This window comes from Terrapene carolina, unplaced genomic scaffold (genome assembly GCF_002925995.2).
Source record: "Terrapene carolina triunguis isolate 2854851 unplaced genomic scaffold, T_m_triunguis-2.0 Scaffold558, whole genome shotgun sequence".
Taxonomy (NCBI): Eukaryota; Metazoa; Chordata; order Testudines; family Emydidae; genus Terrapene; species Terrapene triunguis.
The window spans coordinates 8,076,152-8,092,837 of record NW_020664909.1 but is presented as its reverse complement, the minus strand read 5'-3'; the positions used below and the strand labels follow the sequence as shown (position 1 = coordinate 8,092,837).

The following is a 16,686-nucleotide window of genomic DNA, read 5'->3' as shown; positions in this document are numbered from 1 at the left end:
TGGGACTGGGGGTATTCGGCCGGCACCGCTTGGCCAAGGCCAGTGCCCTGGGGCCCTAGCAGAGCTGGAGTCGTCGGGGCCAGAGCCGCATGGCTGGGGCCGGCGCCCCAAGGCCCGAGCCGGGCCGGAGACGCCGGGGCCGGACTGGGCCGCGCCTCCTCGCGCCCCACTGCTACCGCCCCAGCTTACCTGCTGCCTGCCTGTTTCAGGCTTCCCGCGAACATTTGATTTGCGGGAAGCAGGGGAGGGGGAGGAGCAGGGGGCGGAGCGTTCAGGGGAGGGGGTGGAGTTGGGGTGGGGACTTTGGGGAAGGGGCGGAGTTGGGATGGGGCCAGGGGAAGGGGGTGGGGCTGGGGGAGTGTCCTCTTTTTGTTTTTTTAAAATATGGTAACCCTCGAGGCCGGGGACAGAGGAAGTCCATGCGGTCATGGCTCCCAGGAAGCAGCGGCATGTCCCTCCAGCTCCTAGGTGAAGGGGCTGCCCAAGGGGCTCTGCACGCTGCCCCTGCCTGCGCCACCCTGAGTGCCACTCCACAGCTGGCCAATGGGAGCTGTGGAGTCAGCGCTCAGGGCTTGGGCAGTGCGCAGAGCCCTTTGGGCTAAGGTGACCAGATGTCCCGATTTTATAGGGACAGTCCTGATTGTTGGGTCTTTTCCTTATATTGGCTCCTATTACCCCCCACCCCCGTCCCTTTTTTTCACACTTGCTGTAGGGTCACCCTACCTTGAGCAGCCCCTCCGCCTGGGAGTTGGAGGGACTGCCGCCACTTCCCGGGCCTTGCGGAGCTGCCGGGGATGGAGCCTGCCTGCCCAGCTGTGGGCGGCCAACCGGATTTTTAATGAGATGCCAGGGTCCCTTTTCAGGGTTTATATAAAATAAAGTTGGTAGTTTTAGTCCAGCTTTTAGGCATCCACAGCACAAAATCCACCACTCTATATTTGCAACCTTATTGGAAGTCCCAGCAGATGAATCAAGGATTACATAGGCCATAGAGACTGAACTAACATCTTCTGCCTTCAAGCATGGGAAAAAACTTGAACTTCTGCTGTTCCTGTTCTGTGGATAAATAAAAATTAAGGGCTGGCAATTCACAACTCTCAAACTAAGGTTTATTACAAAAAGAAGGAAGGTTAATGAAAGATATGCACATGCAATGTAGGCAGGTAGTACTCTTCAAAAGATAGTTTTCAGGTACAACATACACCTATACTTAAAGATGTATTTTCCACAGTTCTTTTATGGAAAAAAATATTGGATCATCAGATTTCAACTACTTTTTGCATTTGTCAACAATATTAATTATATGCAATGGAAATGATGATAGTGATAAGAAAAGCAAGACTGTTTCATAATGAAAAATCAGGTCAATGTTTAAAAATAAAAACAAACATATTTTTAAAAACATTTATTTAGAAGTCTTAATCGCATCATGCAGGATACAAAAATCATTATTAGAAAACTTGTATAATCATACATTAAAGTAAAATCAAGGTACAATCACAGAAAAAAAAATACCGGTAATTATATAAATCAAAGCAACTATTTTCTGGTATTGTTTTTATGTTTTAAAATCATTAGATTACAAATTTCTTGTAGCTGTAATCTGCACAGAAATTAAAGATAAAAATTATTCCTGATGATAACAGTTCCATCTTTCCTGATTCATCATGTCAAATCTGGCGCACATCAAAACTAATAAAATAATTCTAGAGCAACCATGTGTGACCTGTGCATATCACCAAAAATAAAAAAATAAAAAAAAAATTCATACCCATTCATGCCAGATATAGGATTTTAAAAGTGCAACACTTTCAGCAAGCATAATTTATTCTGCTTTCAGGTTTTAATTTGTTTAATCCGGGGCGGCCAACCTGAGCCTGAGAAGGAGCCAGAATTTACCAGTGTACATTGTCAAAGAGCCACAGTAATATGTCAGCAGCCCCCCATCAGCTCCTCCCACCCCCCCACTCCCAGCACCTCCCACCCACCGGCAGCCCCACTGATCAGCACCTCCTCCTCCCTCTCCACACCTCCCGATCAGCTGTTTTGTGGCATGCAGGAGGCTCTGGGAGGGAGAGGGAGAAGCGAGGGCACAGCAGGCTGAGGGGAGGGCGTGGGAAGGGGTGGAGTGGGGGCAGGGCCTGTGGCAGAGCCAGGAGTTGAGCAATGAACACCCCCCTGGCACATTGGAAAGCTGGCACCTGTAGCTCCAGCCTTGGAGTTGGTGCCTATACAAGGAGCCGCATATTAACTATTAAGGAACCACAGGTTGGCCACCCCTGGTTTAATCAAAAGCCACTTTCTTCTTTGCTTTTAGTGTGATTTCTTTAATTAAATGAACAATATGGCACTTACAAATCCAGAATACTAAAATAAGGAACTATTTGAAGATTTGTCTGAAGTCCAGGTTTTATTCAATAATAATTTATTTTTATATAATAGTCAAGGGCTAGAAAGCAGTTTTTAAATGGGAGAACATTTACAAGGAGCATACATGAAAAAATAGGTCTTTGTCATGTTTGCTACTTAAAAGTTTTTATTTATAATACTGTTTTAGTATGGGCTCTCACAACTTGCCTTTCTTTGTGCTCTACCCTATCATACGGTGAAATTCTAGACCAGTGTATACTTTGAACAGTCTCACTGGCTGAGGTCAATGGGAGTTTTCATGCAGACTTCAATTGGGCAAAGATTTTACCCATTGATTTCAGCACGTTAGCTTTAGACTAGAATCATATCTATGGCAAGACTGAACTCCATACAACAGAAATTGCTTCAGGAACCAGCCAGAGAATCAGTTCAATGCCTCCTGCAGAGAGAATGCAGAAAACTTATGGCAAAGTTAAGTTTGATACTCTTGTCTCCATTCAGTTTTACCTTGTGAGAGAGACCATCTTTGTGAAGCTATTGCTTCTTTGTTGTGCTTTATGTAAATGACTTTACACATACAGTTTATGCAACTGGTAATTTAAATGTACAGAATACTGTAGCGATTGAATTATATTAAAATTTAGGAAGAATTTTGGCATTGTTCCATTACACAAAGCTAAAGCGCAGCTCACGATTTGAGTTCACTCTTATACAGGAATCATGTAAATCTTTGGCTCTGTAGTATTTTAAAATACTAAGACAAGAACTACATGTATTGTAGGCTGGTGTGTTTGGGTTTTTTCATATATATATATATATTTTTTATAAAATACATATAAGTACAAATTTTAAAAAGCCATCTAATTACCTATAAATGTCAAATACTGCATATTAAAAATATATGCTATTATACTGTTCTGTTCCGTTACTAAAATGTTTGCATACCAATGAGCACACACAAACAATTCTGTAAACTGTTTAGTTTGTATTTATGAAGACATCTTCTATATAGAATTTGTAAGAAATTACTATTGAATCAATATACCATACTTAAGTTGACTTGATTACTCATGATAGAACACTATGACACTTTCAATAGCTTTAGTTCTTTCGCTATTATAATGATCAACTAAAAGAAGCAAATAATCTTACTTTCACTTGTGTGTATAAAATCTTTTGATTTTGAGAGTTTGTGTGCACATCATAGGGAGAATACTTGTCACAGTTATCAATATTGTATATGGCTTTTCAAATTCACTTGCATATGGCTAAATTCATGTATAGGGTTATTGCAATATGCCTTGTGAATGAACTCTTGCACCATTTTATTATAACATGAAGTGGGTGTAGCCTTCTGCTCCTGTAACTATAACATCCATCCATATCCTCATGGCTTCTGGCGTTGGAGCAACCATGTAATATATTCGGTCATGAGTCTTAACACTGAAAGTGAGTAATGGGTTAGGACTCTAAAATAAAAAAGAAGCAGCAAAATCAGTTGTATGACATGAGAGCAGTTTATTGACAGTGAGTAAAATCCTGTACTGGGAGACTGTCAAGGAAAAAGCCAGTTGAGCAATGGCTACTTCACATCTCATCCTGAGTAACTCAGGATTTGCTCAACCCCATCCTGCTACCTCTAGCAGGAAACAGGTGTTGAGAGTACTCAGGCCTAATGCAGATACACTGTATGACTTACTCCTAGGCCTGGTCTACACTAACCCCCCAAGTCGAAGTAAGGTACGCAACTTCAGCTACGTGAATAACGTAGCTGAAGTCGACATACCTTACTTCGAACTTACCGCGGTTCAGACGCGGTCCACACGCAGCAGGCAGGCTCCCCCGTCGACTCCGCGGTACTCCTCTCGTTGAGCTGGAGTACCGCAGTCGACGGCGAGCACTTCCTGGTTCGATTTATTGCGTCCAGACCAGACGTGATAAATCGAACCCGGAACTTCGATTGCCAGCCGTCGAACTACCCGGTAAGTATAGACCTGCCCCTAAACTGAGCAGCAATATGTGAGACCAAATGTTGCTTCATCTCTAAACCACAATTTCCCCTGTGCACCTGCTGCAGCAAGTGATCAAAAGTGATTTTAATTCTTGAAGTCCACTTCTTGAGGATGGGTTGAAACAGCTCACAGTCCTTCCAAAGTGCAGATGCTAGTCAGGGGTACTCCTCTCAGGGCTTCAAAATCAAATCAACTCCCATCTTGAGCTAGAAACACAACTACATCCCCTGATTTAGGCCACCTGTAGCTGCAGCTCTAGTAACCTAGGATGAAATCCTGGTCCATTGAAGTCAGTGGCATAATACTCATTGACTTCACTGGAGCCAATATTTCACCCCTAAAACACCATATTCGGGAAAAACCTCTGTGTATGTGCCATCAGACGCATTTTCAGCATCTGGGACTGGTGGCGGATACGAAAAGCTCCATGTGGTCATCTCTCGTCTGCCGAGTCCTCCCTAAACCCTAATGCTGCCAGATACTCTACCACCATTTCTCTCTTTTCCAGATATGGGTGGTGGTATAGGATAGGGATTTATTGCAGAAGTTACATTTCCCTTGTGCACAGAAGTAAATCTTTAAATGTTCTTTACATCTGGGAGTAGGCTCTGTATCTAAGTACTGTTCTCTTTATATAATGAAAACTCCATTAATGTAAAAGAGGACAAATCTAATTGGTCTAATTCCTTGTTTTCAACCTCTGCTGATTTTTAAACATTTATATCAAGGATGAGATCCGACTACTTGGTACCTTTGCAGATGATTGGAAAATCTGAAAAGTCTCTCATCAGACTGGGACTTTTTGAGCAGAGATAGCAGAATGCTGCCCCAATACTCAGAATGGAAGAACCATTTTTCTCTTTCATGTAAAGTAATAAACACTATCAATCCTTCGATTAAAGTGCATTATTATCCCCATTTTATAGTGAGGGAAATGTAAGCTGAGGGACTTATTTTTACCCAAAGCCACAAAGGGATTGACAGTGGCACAGCAGGAATTAGAACTCAGGAGTACCTGTCGCCCCTGGCCCGTTTTGAGACCACCTCACTTGCCAGGTGGAGTACATCTCTTCTGTCTCTCAATATCTTGTTTTATATATTGAACTAACAAAATTATGTATGAGAGACAAAAGGTGGGTAAGGTAAGATCTGTTATTGGACCCACTTCTGTTGGTGTCGGATACAAGCTTTCAAGCTTAAACAGAGCTCTTCTTCAGGTCTGGGAAATTTACTCAACAGTGTCAGAGCTAAATACAAAGTGGAACAGATTGTTTACCATAAATAGTTAACACATCTGTTCCACCTTGTATTTAGCTGAAACGTCAAGTACGTTTTCCAGACCTGAAGAAGAGCTCTGTTTAAGCTCAAAAGCTTGTCTCTCTCACCAACAGAAGTTGGCCCAATGAAAGATAATATCTCACCCACCTGGTCTCTCTTATATCGTGGGACTGACACGGCTACAAGACTGCATACAAAATTAGGTATGCCAGTCATTGCCCTGGCCACTTTATCTACACATTCTATGCGTTTCCATGCCTTGTGTGTGTGTAAGGGATTTTGGGGTTTGTTTTTTTTTTAGCTCTTTGAGACATGAATTTTATCTTCCTATGTCTGTACAACATCTACCACATTTTGGGTGCTATTATAGAATAATTAATAAAAATAACAAAAATGATAATGTTTACCTTATATGCATTCTTTAGATGATCATAATAGACTTCTTCAATGGCTTGGAAATATATTACTCCTTTTAATTTAGTTTCATGCTTGTCTGCAAACGAGAGAGAAACTGGGCTTTGAAATTTGAAACAAACATAAGCGTTGAAGGGTTAATTGAATTTGCATGTTCACTCCTGTATTAATCAAAGACTGCACGCTAGCACTTTCGTTTGCAAAATACCCCATGGAATCTTCAGCTTGCCTTTTCAATTGGGTAGCATATTTACAGTAGGTAAAATTGCACACAAAGTTAAATACAGTGTTCACCTTAATTTTTTTTATTAGATCATTGTTGCTAAAACATTACAACAAACTGGCATGCTAACAGTGACGTTTTCCCCCCAAAGCTGCTATGAAGACCAAATCTAGCAGACAATTTAATACTTAGTTTTACTTCAAAACAACATTGCATGAAGACTTTTTCTATTTAAAAAAAAATACTTTTCCTGTTTACGGTAAACTCTCAGAAGCTTCAAACTAAAATTTTACTTGTTACTCAACAATGGTGCAAGCGGGTCCTTTACAAATTTATAACACTACTGTAGCAATGATGGTATTAAGAGACCAAGGAGAAGTTGAATCAGGGATGGCTTTAATTAGGAGACATTAAAGAGAAAAAGATTACGGACTGGATTTTCTGCACAGCCTCCAACTGGCCTCTTGTTTGGGATTGATTCCTGTCATTTATGCAGACATGTTCACCATCTAAGTTCCATTACTTGTGCCTGCAGTTTCTACTTGCAAAGAGGGTAGGCTGCTTTCATTTCCCCTGCCCCTCCAAAGTCTGGCCCTATATGCGCATTTCACTTTAGACGTGAGTAACCATTCTTACAGTTTTGGAAGAAATATTCGTGACAAAATGTTAATCTGATAATGTAATGTTCAGTGCTTAGACAATGCTTAGTCTTTGTACCAAGAAAGTTCTATATAATTTTCAGATCAAGAACTAACTACATTTTAGTCTTTGTGCTACATTACAGGCTTCGGGGGTCAGTTCTCTTTCTGCTCAGTACACGTGCAATCCTAAGGACACTATACCTGTATGTTCAGTTACAGACCATGGGCTCTACATTTATAGCATCAATACTTATCTTGGAAATTTGCTGTATTGTTAAAGTCACATTGACAGTTTCTAATGCATACCAACAGCTGCATTTGTACTCAGCTGGTATGAGGTTTTCATTTAATTTTGTTTGTTGGCTTGAGTCCTCGAGACATTATGAAATGTTTTCTTTGATAATTGACACTACATTAGAGCAGCTGAGCTGAACTCGAAACTGAAACTGGTAACTATTAAAGTAACTATCTTTTATAAATCAGTACCAGATGGGAGCACTATACTATTTGTTAAATGCCTTGCTAATAAATAAACCAGATGTTCAGAACAGTAAAAGTGAATGTTTCTGTTTAAGTTTTACCATAACTAATATTGCAAACTATTCTGAAATATTATGGACATTTAGTGACTACAAGTATCAATTTTTCAAAAACATAAAATGGGTAATTTGTAATATATTCCTCTACCACCAATATTCAGCTCCATTCTGCCTGCTGCTAATGTAATGCCACGTGAGGAAATGGAACTGTTCAGATTTTATAGCAGATAACTGTTACCAAGCAAAGGAACACATATCACCTGATTTCTTTTACCAATGGAAGTTAAAACACTACAAAATATATTTCTGGATCCATCCCAACTTTCACATTCAAACAATAAGCCACAAAAATGTACAGTAGCGCTGCAGATTTTTTGTATTTGCATCCGTTTGTATATTTCCAGTATTTTTATTTAAAACTAGTCTATGTAATAAAGCAATTTAAAGCCTATGATTTTATCTTCAAAGATGGTAGTAATCTAGATGTAGCTGTTTCTGAAATTTATTTATTGGATTTCCTTAGTCTAGAAATGACAGAAGTTTGATTGGTCTGTGTTTTAACTGCCTTTAGGAGTATGACAATTAAAACCAAGAATCTAGTTCGCATTTATCATTAAATTATGATGATGATCTTCGTCATCTCCAGACCACAAGGAACAATGTTAAAATATGTTGAGATGTTAAGTTAAAGAAAGTGCGTTATAAAGGCAAGTGATTAATCTGATTTTTTTTTAAAATAAGTTAACACGAATCAAGTTCTTCTGTGAAGCCTACCAGAAATCAGGCCACCAGTGAGGACTAGGCTATACCAAAGTCAATTATAACTGATTTTATTTAATAATTAAATAACACAAAACCAGCTGTACAGTAGGAACCTGATGATCTTATTGTTGTTACCCTCCTCTGCCCTCTTCCCTCCCTTTGTCTGTTGCACTCATTTGTGTCTCATCTCAGATTGCAAACTCTTCAGAACAGGAGAAAGGAAAGAGAGATAGTGTGAGTCTGAGTGGGTGGTATATGTGTGTACATGTAAATAAAACACCCAGCATAATGGAGCCCCTTTCTGACTGAGGACTTGAAAAAGCCTCCACAACACCAACAATCACTGTTGCACACTGGACTGAGTAACCATGATCATATCAGCTCCTTGTTCTACAATGATTCCCTATCCAAAGCAATTAACTTTGTTTGTCCCTGCTGGTTTTGAAGACCCGTAAATGACACTTAATGTAACAATAGGGCCTATGTGACAAATGTTGGGATGGGTGCACATAAGAATGGTACTGCCACAGAAGGACTCAATCCTGGCTGAAGAAACACAACCTACCTGCATAATAAGAAAATGTTCTCTTGCTTCTATCAAAAACAAACCACCGTTTTTTCCATGTTTTAATTTTCCCTCCCATTTTAATCAGAAAGCCTCGACAGGTCTTCTCCGTGAGTGAGATGTGGTAACAGGTCTCTATGTTGTGACCAGCTGTTTCGATGTGACCTCGTAGGTCGAAGTCTTCCTTTCTGATCGGCAGGTAGCGAGTCAAGGGGCGGGCCTAACACAGAGCAAAAAGATACTCCATAAATCTTTCATCTTTTTTCTTTCTATATGTGGTAAGCAGATAAAAAGTACAAGTAGCACCCATGTTCAAACTATGAAGGTAGCAAAGATTAAATTTGTGAGTTGCAGCCTTGGATTTTCTTAAGAGAACAGACAAATTTTTGCAATATGTACCTATGTCAACTGTTGAATACTGGCATTTAAAAAAAAAAAAAAAAGGATTTTCAGCAGAGAACATAGGTTTCTTAAAATCATCCATTAAGTAACAGAGTTCAAATCACTGAAGAGTTTTTTTTTGCGGGGGTTAAAGCACAGATCAAAATATCTGTGGCAGCTTTGGGAAAAGAAGAACTCTGGTTGTGTGACCTTGGACAAGTCACTTAACTGCTCTGTGCCTCAGTTTCTCTATCTATGCAATGGAGAGGTATATAACTAACTCGTTAATGGTTTTCAAGTGCTTTGAGACACTTAGTATCACTGCAGCCTTCGACATACAGTGGTGGCCTTTTGTATTGTGTATATTTGGCACCCTCTGAAATTGTACATCACTATACTGAACAAGCTTCGGGTAGCTTTGGTTTCTGCAGAACATGCTGCTCCTTCCACTGTTTTTGGTGTTTAAATGTCAGGAAGAATTGAAAAGAAAAACCCAGAATCCTGAAATTGGGTCTTTCTGGGTAACCAAAAGAAAAACTCGTAATTGAAAAAAAATATATATATATAGTGCTCATGAAAAATGAGTTATATCATCATGTCAGTCCAATTCCATGGTGTCTCTGCTTTGGGATCCATTCACCAAATATGAACTATTGTTTCTTTCATATAATGTTGGCAAAATAAATATTTATCACTCAGTTGGTTTGAAGAGGCTGTGTATAGGAGGGAATGGGGGGAAATAAAAGTCTTCTTTTCAACAAAATATTCGGAAGAGGACAACTCACAATCCAAAATGTCCCACATATAAAAGTCATCGTGTACTTTCACAAAGTTACTGCTCTCAGAAATGTCCATTATTCAGCATAGTTGTGACACAGACTGCACAGTTCTGCCAGGAGTGGATTCAGTGACAAACCTTATAGGATTAATACAGTACATTTACAATGCCAATATAAATGGGAAGAGATATTTAAATCTAAATCAATAAATATTTAGGTTACTAAAAAGACACCTATCCAAGGCCCCTAACAGACCATTGACAAAAATCTTAGAAGTATTAAAATAATCAATTCAACAGGCACTCAAGCAACCAGCCATCTACAGAAACTCCTTCCCTTCATCATTGTGAGAAGCTTGCTATATAGCTGTTTCAGTGTGTACACGGTAGATTGTCAACACACCTGTGCTCTTTGTTTCTCACGTATCTTGACTTCCTTTTCAATTAATTTTTGCCGCTGGCTAGTTTCTTCTTGTAATCTTTTTTCTAGTTGCTCTCTGCGACGCTTTTCTTCTTCCAGGGCTCGTTTTTTGGCTTCCATTTCCCGTTCCTATATACCACAGTGCACACAGAGTTTCAGCTATAGGCGATGTAAAACTACACCTGATAAACATTAAAAGTAACTTGATCCCACCCAGAGCTCCTACAAGCCCCTTTATACCTCTCAGGGAGCCAACAACATATGCAAGGTGGATTGGGAACAGGGATCAGAATCACATTTGAACAAGGTTGTCACAAGCATGGTTTCTCTAATAAACCTGGATAGGTTTGGGGGACTTTGTCTGGGAACCATATCACATCAGAAGACCTAGAATGCTGCAAATAGTAAAGTATCATTGGTTCATTATACAGAGTATGATCTAAGGCAACAGTGAAGTTTATAAGAGGGACCACTGTCTATTACCTGGAGCAATGGAGAACAGAAAACATGGTAGTCTACCACACCAGTTGGCTACAAAACAGTTCTCACAATAAAATAAATAAATACAATCCATGTCCACATTATGTCATGGTAAGTGCACTAAGACTATGGTAGCAGTAATGGTGTTTAAACACCACTAGCAGGTTCCGATCCCAGAGTGAGCAGGGCCATATTAAACAGAAAGCTAGAAGACAATATATCTTTATACAAAAGTACTGAGTTACATTAAAGCTGCATCTACACAATATAATCTCGTCATTCCCCCCTACAAATTGAGGTGTAAACAGTCGTCCCCCAACTTGGACAGGGTCTACTTGAGCTCGGTATAGCCAATCCTAGCTTTATCAGGGATTGACCTTCTGTGCTGTCTAGTCTGTTAATTTGACTGATTCTGAGGGAAACTCATTGTTAAAGCATTAATATTTTCTTGTAAGAGGGTCAAAATATTGCCTGAATGCAGAACAACCTAGCCACTGTAATATGAAATGAAATGCTACTTCTTATCAAACATTTTGCTGACTGGGATTTAAGTGTATTTGTTAACATTAGGAGACTGAAATAGGACTGTAAATCTTTTGTGTCTTATTTAAATGCAAGCAAATATAACTAACATTCAGTAATGTCAATTCTAAAGTGCAGTATTATTTTGTTTCATAGCTAAAGCAGGTTTTGTTTTCAAGTTCCTGTTTTTCACTCATGAGTCACTTTAAAATTTGAAAATAGGGCTGATTTTATTTTAAACCATCTAAAATCATTACCTGAAGTCCAGCAATAGGGACTGGTCTATATATACTAGTAGACTAGTGCCGTGCCATTTGAGAGACTTCGGTTCAGTTACAGGGGCTGGTCTCTTGCCTCCTGGACTAGTAGACTTTAAGCAGTCCTATAAAGATGGGGGTGGTAAGCAAGTACTACTCATAAGCCATCCCTTTAGCAGATGAAGGAGCAATGGTGATTAGCTCTGAAAGGATTTCTGTCCACCTCAGCCACAGAAATGGTAGCTGTTGCACAGAGTATCAGGAATGGCAGGATTCCAGTGGGACAAAGTTGGGGGAAGTGAAAAACGAGTACTTCAGGGCTGTGTTCGGCAATTGCAATTTAAGAAAATGGCTAAATGAAATTTGTATTATCTTAACAAAGTATCTATTAACCTCTGTCAAAGAAATCTTTAGATTACCCTGAATTCAAGCAGTCGTGTCTTTTCAGCATGAGCTTGTTTCAGAAGTCTCTCCATCTCTTCTATTCTGGCAACATTTGAAGTGCTGGCACTGTATACACAAAAAAAATTACCTACGAGAATAGTTGAAGACTGAAGCCATATTTTACAAACTAACTCTGGATAATTTAATAATAGAGTTGATAAAAATTCAGGTCCAATTTAGTACAGCTAGCGCCAAGTACAAATAGTGTATTAAGTATAATATACTCTCAATAAATATAGTCTCTCATCCAGAATTGTCCAAAAATGCAGACCTGAGAGTCTATAGAGTTTGTGGGTTCACTGTGGTTTGCCATCCCTATAACATGTGGGTCTAAAGAGGCCACTTAGCCCAAAACATAGCACTCATTTACTGATCCCCTGCACTGACACCAGTAACCATCTAATTGTAAAACTGAAGTCCCTCTGGCCATGAACTGAGTGTCTATCTTCTGTATCACTTAACTTGTCATCAGAAATTACCAAATTAAAATAAACAGCAGGTAGTAGGGAATATCAGTAAAATGCACTGAATGACAGGACACACAATCCCATATTCGGAAAGGCTCACATCTCAGTACTGAAGATAGGAGAGAAAGACTGAAGGCCCTATTGTAATCATTGAGTCCTAGCAGGTCTAGTTTAATTGTATGCCTAACTGGTGGAAAGTGGGTAAAGGTTCATGAATTTCCACAATGCCCAGTTATATAAAATTATTTAAGAAAGAATGTAAAGAAGAGACAAAAAGGCTGAATTAATTTTAGCAGAGAGGGTCTACTGATAACACAGTCGTGGGGTGGTAAGAGAAGGAGTAGGGTACCGGAAATGAATACACCAAAATTGGTGCTTTGGAAATTAGGCCTACATGGTGAACAAAATAATAAGAGGATGACTATTCCACCCATCACCCCTTTTGGGGACCCTACAAAAGTGATTTAGGTGCAGCGGAAGAATTTCTTATTGTGACACATAGACCTTGGCAAAAAGTGGGGACACCTGACCGCTGCACCAACAACAAAATGGTGCTAGACTCTAGTGCAGCACAATACAACATAACTATCCTTCTTGCCCTGTAAAGGTTTCCTTGCTCAGTCTCTGCAGTAGACAAATGCTTGGACTACACTTTAAACTCACTATGGGAGTGCACTGTTGCACATTGGACTGAGTAACCATGATCATATCAGCTCCCTGTTCTACAATGATTCCCTATCCAAGGCAATTAACTTAGTTAGTCCCTGCTGGTTTTGAAGACCCTTAAAAATGTAAGCCTTATTAGAGGACTTTTTAGAACTTATTTTAAAGCCCAACCCAGACCTGAACCTAAGCCAAGCACAGCCAACTTGAACATGACCCGACTGTCGGGTTGTTTTCAGAACTGACCTGTCCCAAACCTGACACTTCCCCCCAAACCTTGGGGCTTGGCCTGATGGAGGCTACCCACTCCGCATGGCCCATGCCTGGGATCCTTCTCCAGCCACCATTGACCCTTGAGGTTGGTGCGTCATCAGCTGCTGTCTTGCTGTGCTGTGCATGCTGCCGAGTGAGAGGCACTGCAACACACCAGCACATTCACTCCGTAGTATATACTGAGTGCAGCGAGATGGTGGCAGTCAGCAGGAGTGGGGCATGCAGCTACTGCCATGCCAATCCCATGGGCAAGAGGAGGTAATCAGAGATGACCCGATCCTTCTGAGTTCAGATCGGGTTATTTTCAGGTCCGACCCAACCCAATCCCAACACGTGTAGTTGGGTCCTCTCAGGTTCAGATAAGGTTGTAAAGCTCAAGGCTCTACACTCTGATACTTCAACCAGGAAAACTGAAGTTACTAATGGTTCCTGAGATCTCTTATTTGTATAGGCTAAAGAATGACCTTTCAAAATTTATACTTCAGTTGTATTTTGAGCACTGTGGGACTTCAGATACTCCCAGCAATTAACCTCTCTCCTTATCCCCAAACTATTTCTTTTGTATGTTTTATGTTGTATGTGAGTTAGTAAACAGCAATGTTGAATTTCCCCCTAGAGCTGGGACATGGCTGGAAATCATTTTAAAATACCCCCTGAGACCTCTGTAATTCAATATGCCTAATGGTCCTGGAATCTGTCTCAGAAGAGGAAGACATCTGTTATCTATGAACAATCAACAAAAATAAACAAATACCCACCCAAACTAACTTTATCTAGTGAGAAATCATTTGATCCATAAAAGTACTGCATGCATTTGTGTGTGAGTGTTTGTGTGTCAATAACAGTTAGAAATTAGGCTGAGATTCCCAAAAGAACCTGAATCCAAGTGAAATTCAACAGGCGCTAGGCACCTAACTCTGTTAGGCATCTTTGAAAATTCCAGCTTTAAGCTTCTATTTGCAAGCTGGTCTGGGGGTAGCCTATGTGTATGATGCCTCTGTTAAAGAGAATCACAGCGCAATAAGTCAATCATAGCAAAGAGACAGATTCAGATACCATTACTAAGCTGAATTGTACTGTACTGTACAAACAGCATCATTGAGAAGCTGCTCAGCCTGAGTAAGGATATCAGAATCTGGCCCATCTGTGAACAGCCATTGCTTCCCTACATCAATATACATTAGACAGAAAAGTTTAAAATTATATTTGCCACTTAGTGTAACAACACATAATGAAAACTCAGTTGTCACTGGATCAACATTTCCTGCATTGAAAACACAAACCTCTGTTAGGCTTTTACATCTATCTTCTCTATTACAATTTGTTGCTATAAACAAAACAAGAGGACTGCAGCAAATATTGATCCTGAATATCTATTTCCAATAACTCACCAACTTCTCCATTACATTTAAGTTGGTAAATACAATACAGATAAAAGGGAACTATTCCTCAAACCGCTCCATAACATTAGTAAAAACTCCCATAGCACTGCCACAATAAAAGAGGAGCACAATGGGCTGATACTCAAGGAAACAGATGCTAGACAAAACACAATATGGCAGCCAAAAAGCTTTCCTCATGTTCAGAAGAAGTTCTAATTCTGTGACAGGATTCCCATGCTTTCCCAAACTACCCAAACGGGGATTTGGCAGAAATCAAAGTGCTATCATGACAATGGGATAGTCAGAGAAGAAAGGGTTGTCAACGTACTCTTTTCAGACCCCAGCTTCTGTGCATTTTTGTTTTTAAATAAATACAGGACATTACTTTTATCTTTAGTGGTTAAATTGATAAGATCCTAAAATAAGAGAAGCATAGCCTAGAGATCAGGGCCCATGGTTGGGAACCAAGAACTCTTTTTAAATTCTGATTTGGAGACAGGAGACTAGATTGCTAGCATTATTAGCAAGAGATCCAAAAAGTTCAGCAGTTCAAGCCCCTAATGAGGTAACATCTTAGATACAGACAGAGAGTAAACTTAGTTGCTGGATCATGGACTTGACAATGAATATCCTACGTAAGAAGTCTACAGTGATCAGACAGGCAGTTTTATGCCAAATCCACTAAAACATGCAGAAAGTCAACTCCTCTATAGGTTTAATCCCAGCTGTGACACTGATTCTCTGTGTGACCTTAAATGAGTAATTACTTAACCTCTCCATACTTTAATTTCCCATCTGCAAAACTCAGGGATGAGATGAGAATTAGTTAAATTGATTTGAAGATGAAAAACAGTATCCAAATGCTAAATAATATTTCTGTCCAATTCTTGCAGATTTTCTTATCCAGTTAGTAAAAGCTTCTATCTTCTCTTTCTCACCTTAAAGAGAAGTAATATGTTTCCATTGCCCTAGGGATATACAGCTTCAATGTTTACAACTTGTTCTAACAGTTTCCATTAAGAAAAAAATATGAGACGTTAACATTTACCTGGAAATATTATCAGGGGAGCATGCAGATATGCTGGTCTCCATACTGTCAGAACTGTCTAAGCTTAATGTATCAAATGCATAGTCCTTGTAGCTATGATCAGGATAATGGAAACTATTCAGATACACGTTAGATTCAGATGCAGTTCTGCTGTAGAATTCAGGAGATTTCTGCCTTTGTTCTTCACATATGTGTTGATGATTATACCCTACAGAGTGCAATCAAAGAAAAGAAAAGTAAGCTTACCTAATTTTTAGAGGTAAAATTCTCTGAACTAAAAATTAAATGTTTATAAATAGCTGCAGAAGCATTTTGAACACCATCTCAATCTAAAATTGCACTGTGACCAAAGTAGTAGTGTTCTAAAGAATTTAATAGAATAATCATAAACAAACAGAAGATTTATGAAAACTGGATTTGCTTGTGACTGACACCAAGGAATTCACTTTCATCACTTGTGGGATTAGTTTATTGGCTAAACTTCATCAACTCTCAAACAATTTTTTTTTAATATTTATTTTTTGTATGTGAATTACGGAAACAAAGGTGCAAAACCTAGGCCCAAAACTTAAAACTAAGGTGTGACAGATATTGCCACCCCATAAAGGACCTTTGGGGTCTATTGTATTAAATTTATGAACAGTTATATATGTACTGCTCCATGGAAGACGGTTACCATAGCTCCTCCAAGAACTAAAAAGAGTGGTGAGTGCTAAGGTGGGCTGCTGAGACTGTAAACAGCTCCAGAGAGGTACCAGCCTCTGGG

At 39.6% G+C, this 16,686-nt stretch overlaps 1 protein-coding gene across 6 annotated transcripts in view; it reads right to left on the bottom strand.

Annotated features, from left to right (window-relative positions):
* Positions 1–2,211: 2,211 nt before the first annotated feature.
* PHLDB2 (pleckstrin homology like domain family B member 2) overlaps positions 2,212–16,686 on the bottom strand; it is a 102,603-nt gene continuing 88,128 nt past the window's right edge. For all 6 annotated transcript variants that reach the window (XM_024200348.2, XM_026658972.1, XM_024200349.2 and 3 more), the window contains 6 exons: positions 15,921–16,128; positions 12,063–12,153; positions 10,367–10,513; positions 8,805–9,024; positions 6,068–6,153; positions 2,212–3,839 (listed from right to left, as the gene is read on the bottom strand). In XM_024200348.2, coding sequence (XP_024056116.2) covers positions 3,699–3,839; positions 6,068–6,153; positions 8,805–9,024; positions 10,367–10,513; positions 12,063–12,153; positions 15,921–16,128 — 893 coding nt within the window. In that variant the 3' untranslated portion in view covers positions 2,212–3,698. The remainder of the gene's footprint in view (positions 3,840–6,067; positions 6,154–8,804; positions 9,025–10,366; positions 10,514–12,062; positions 12,154–15,920; positions 16,129–16,686) is intronic.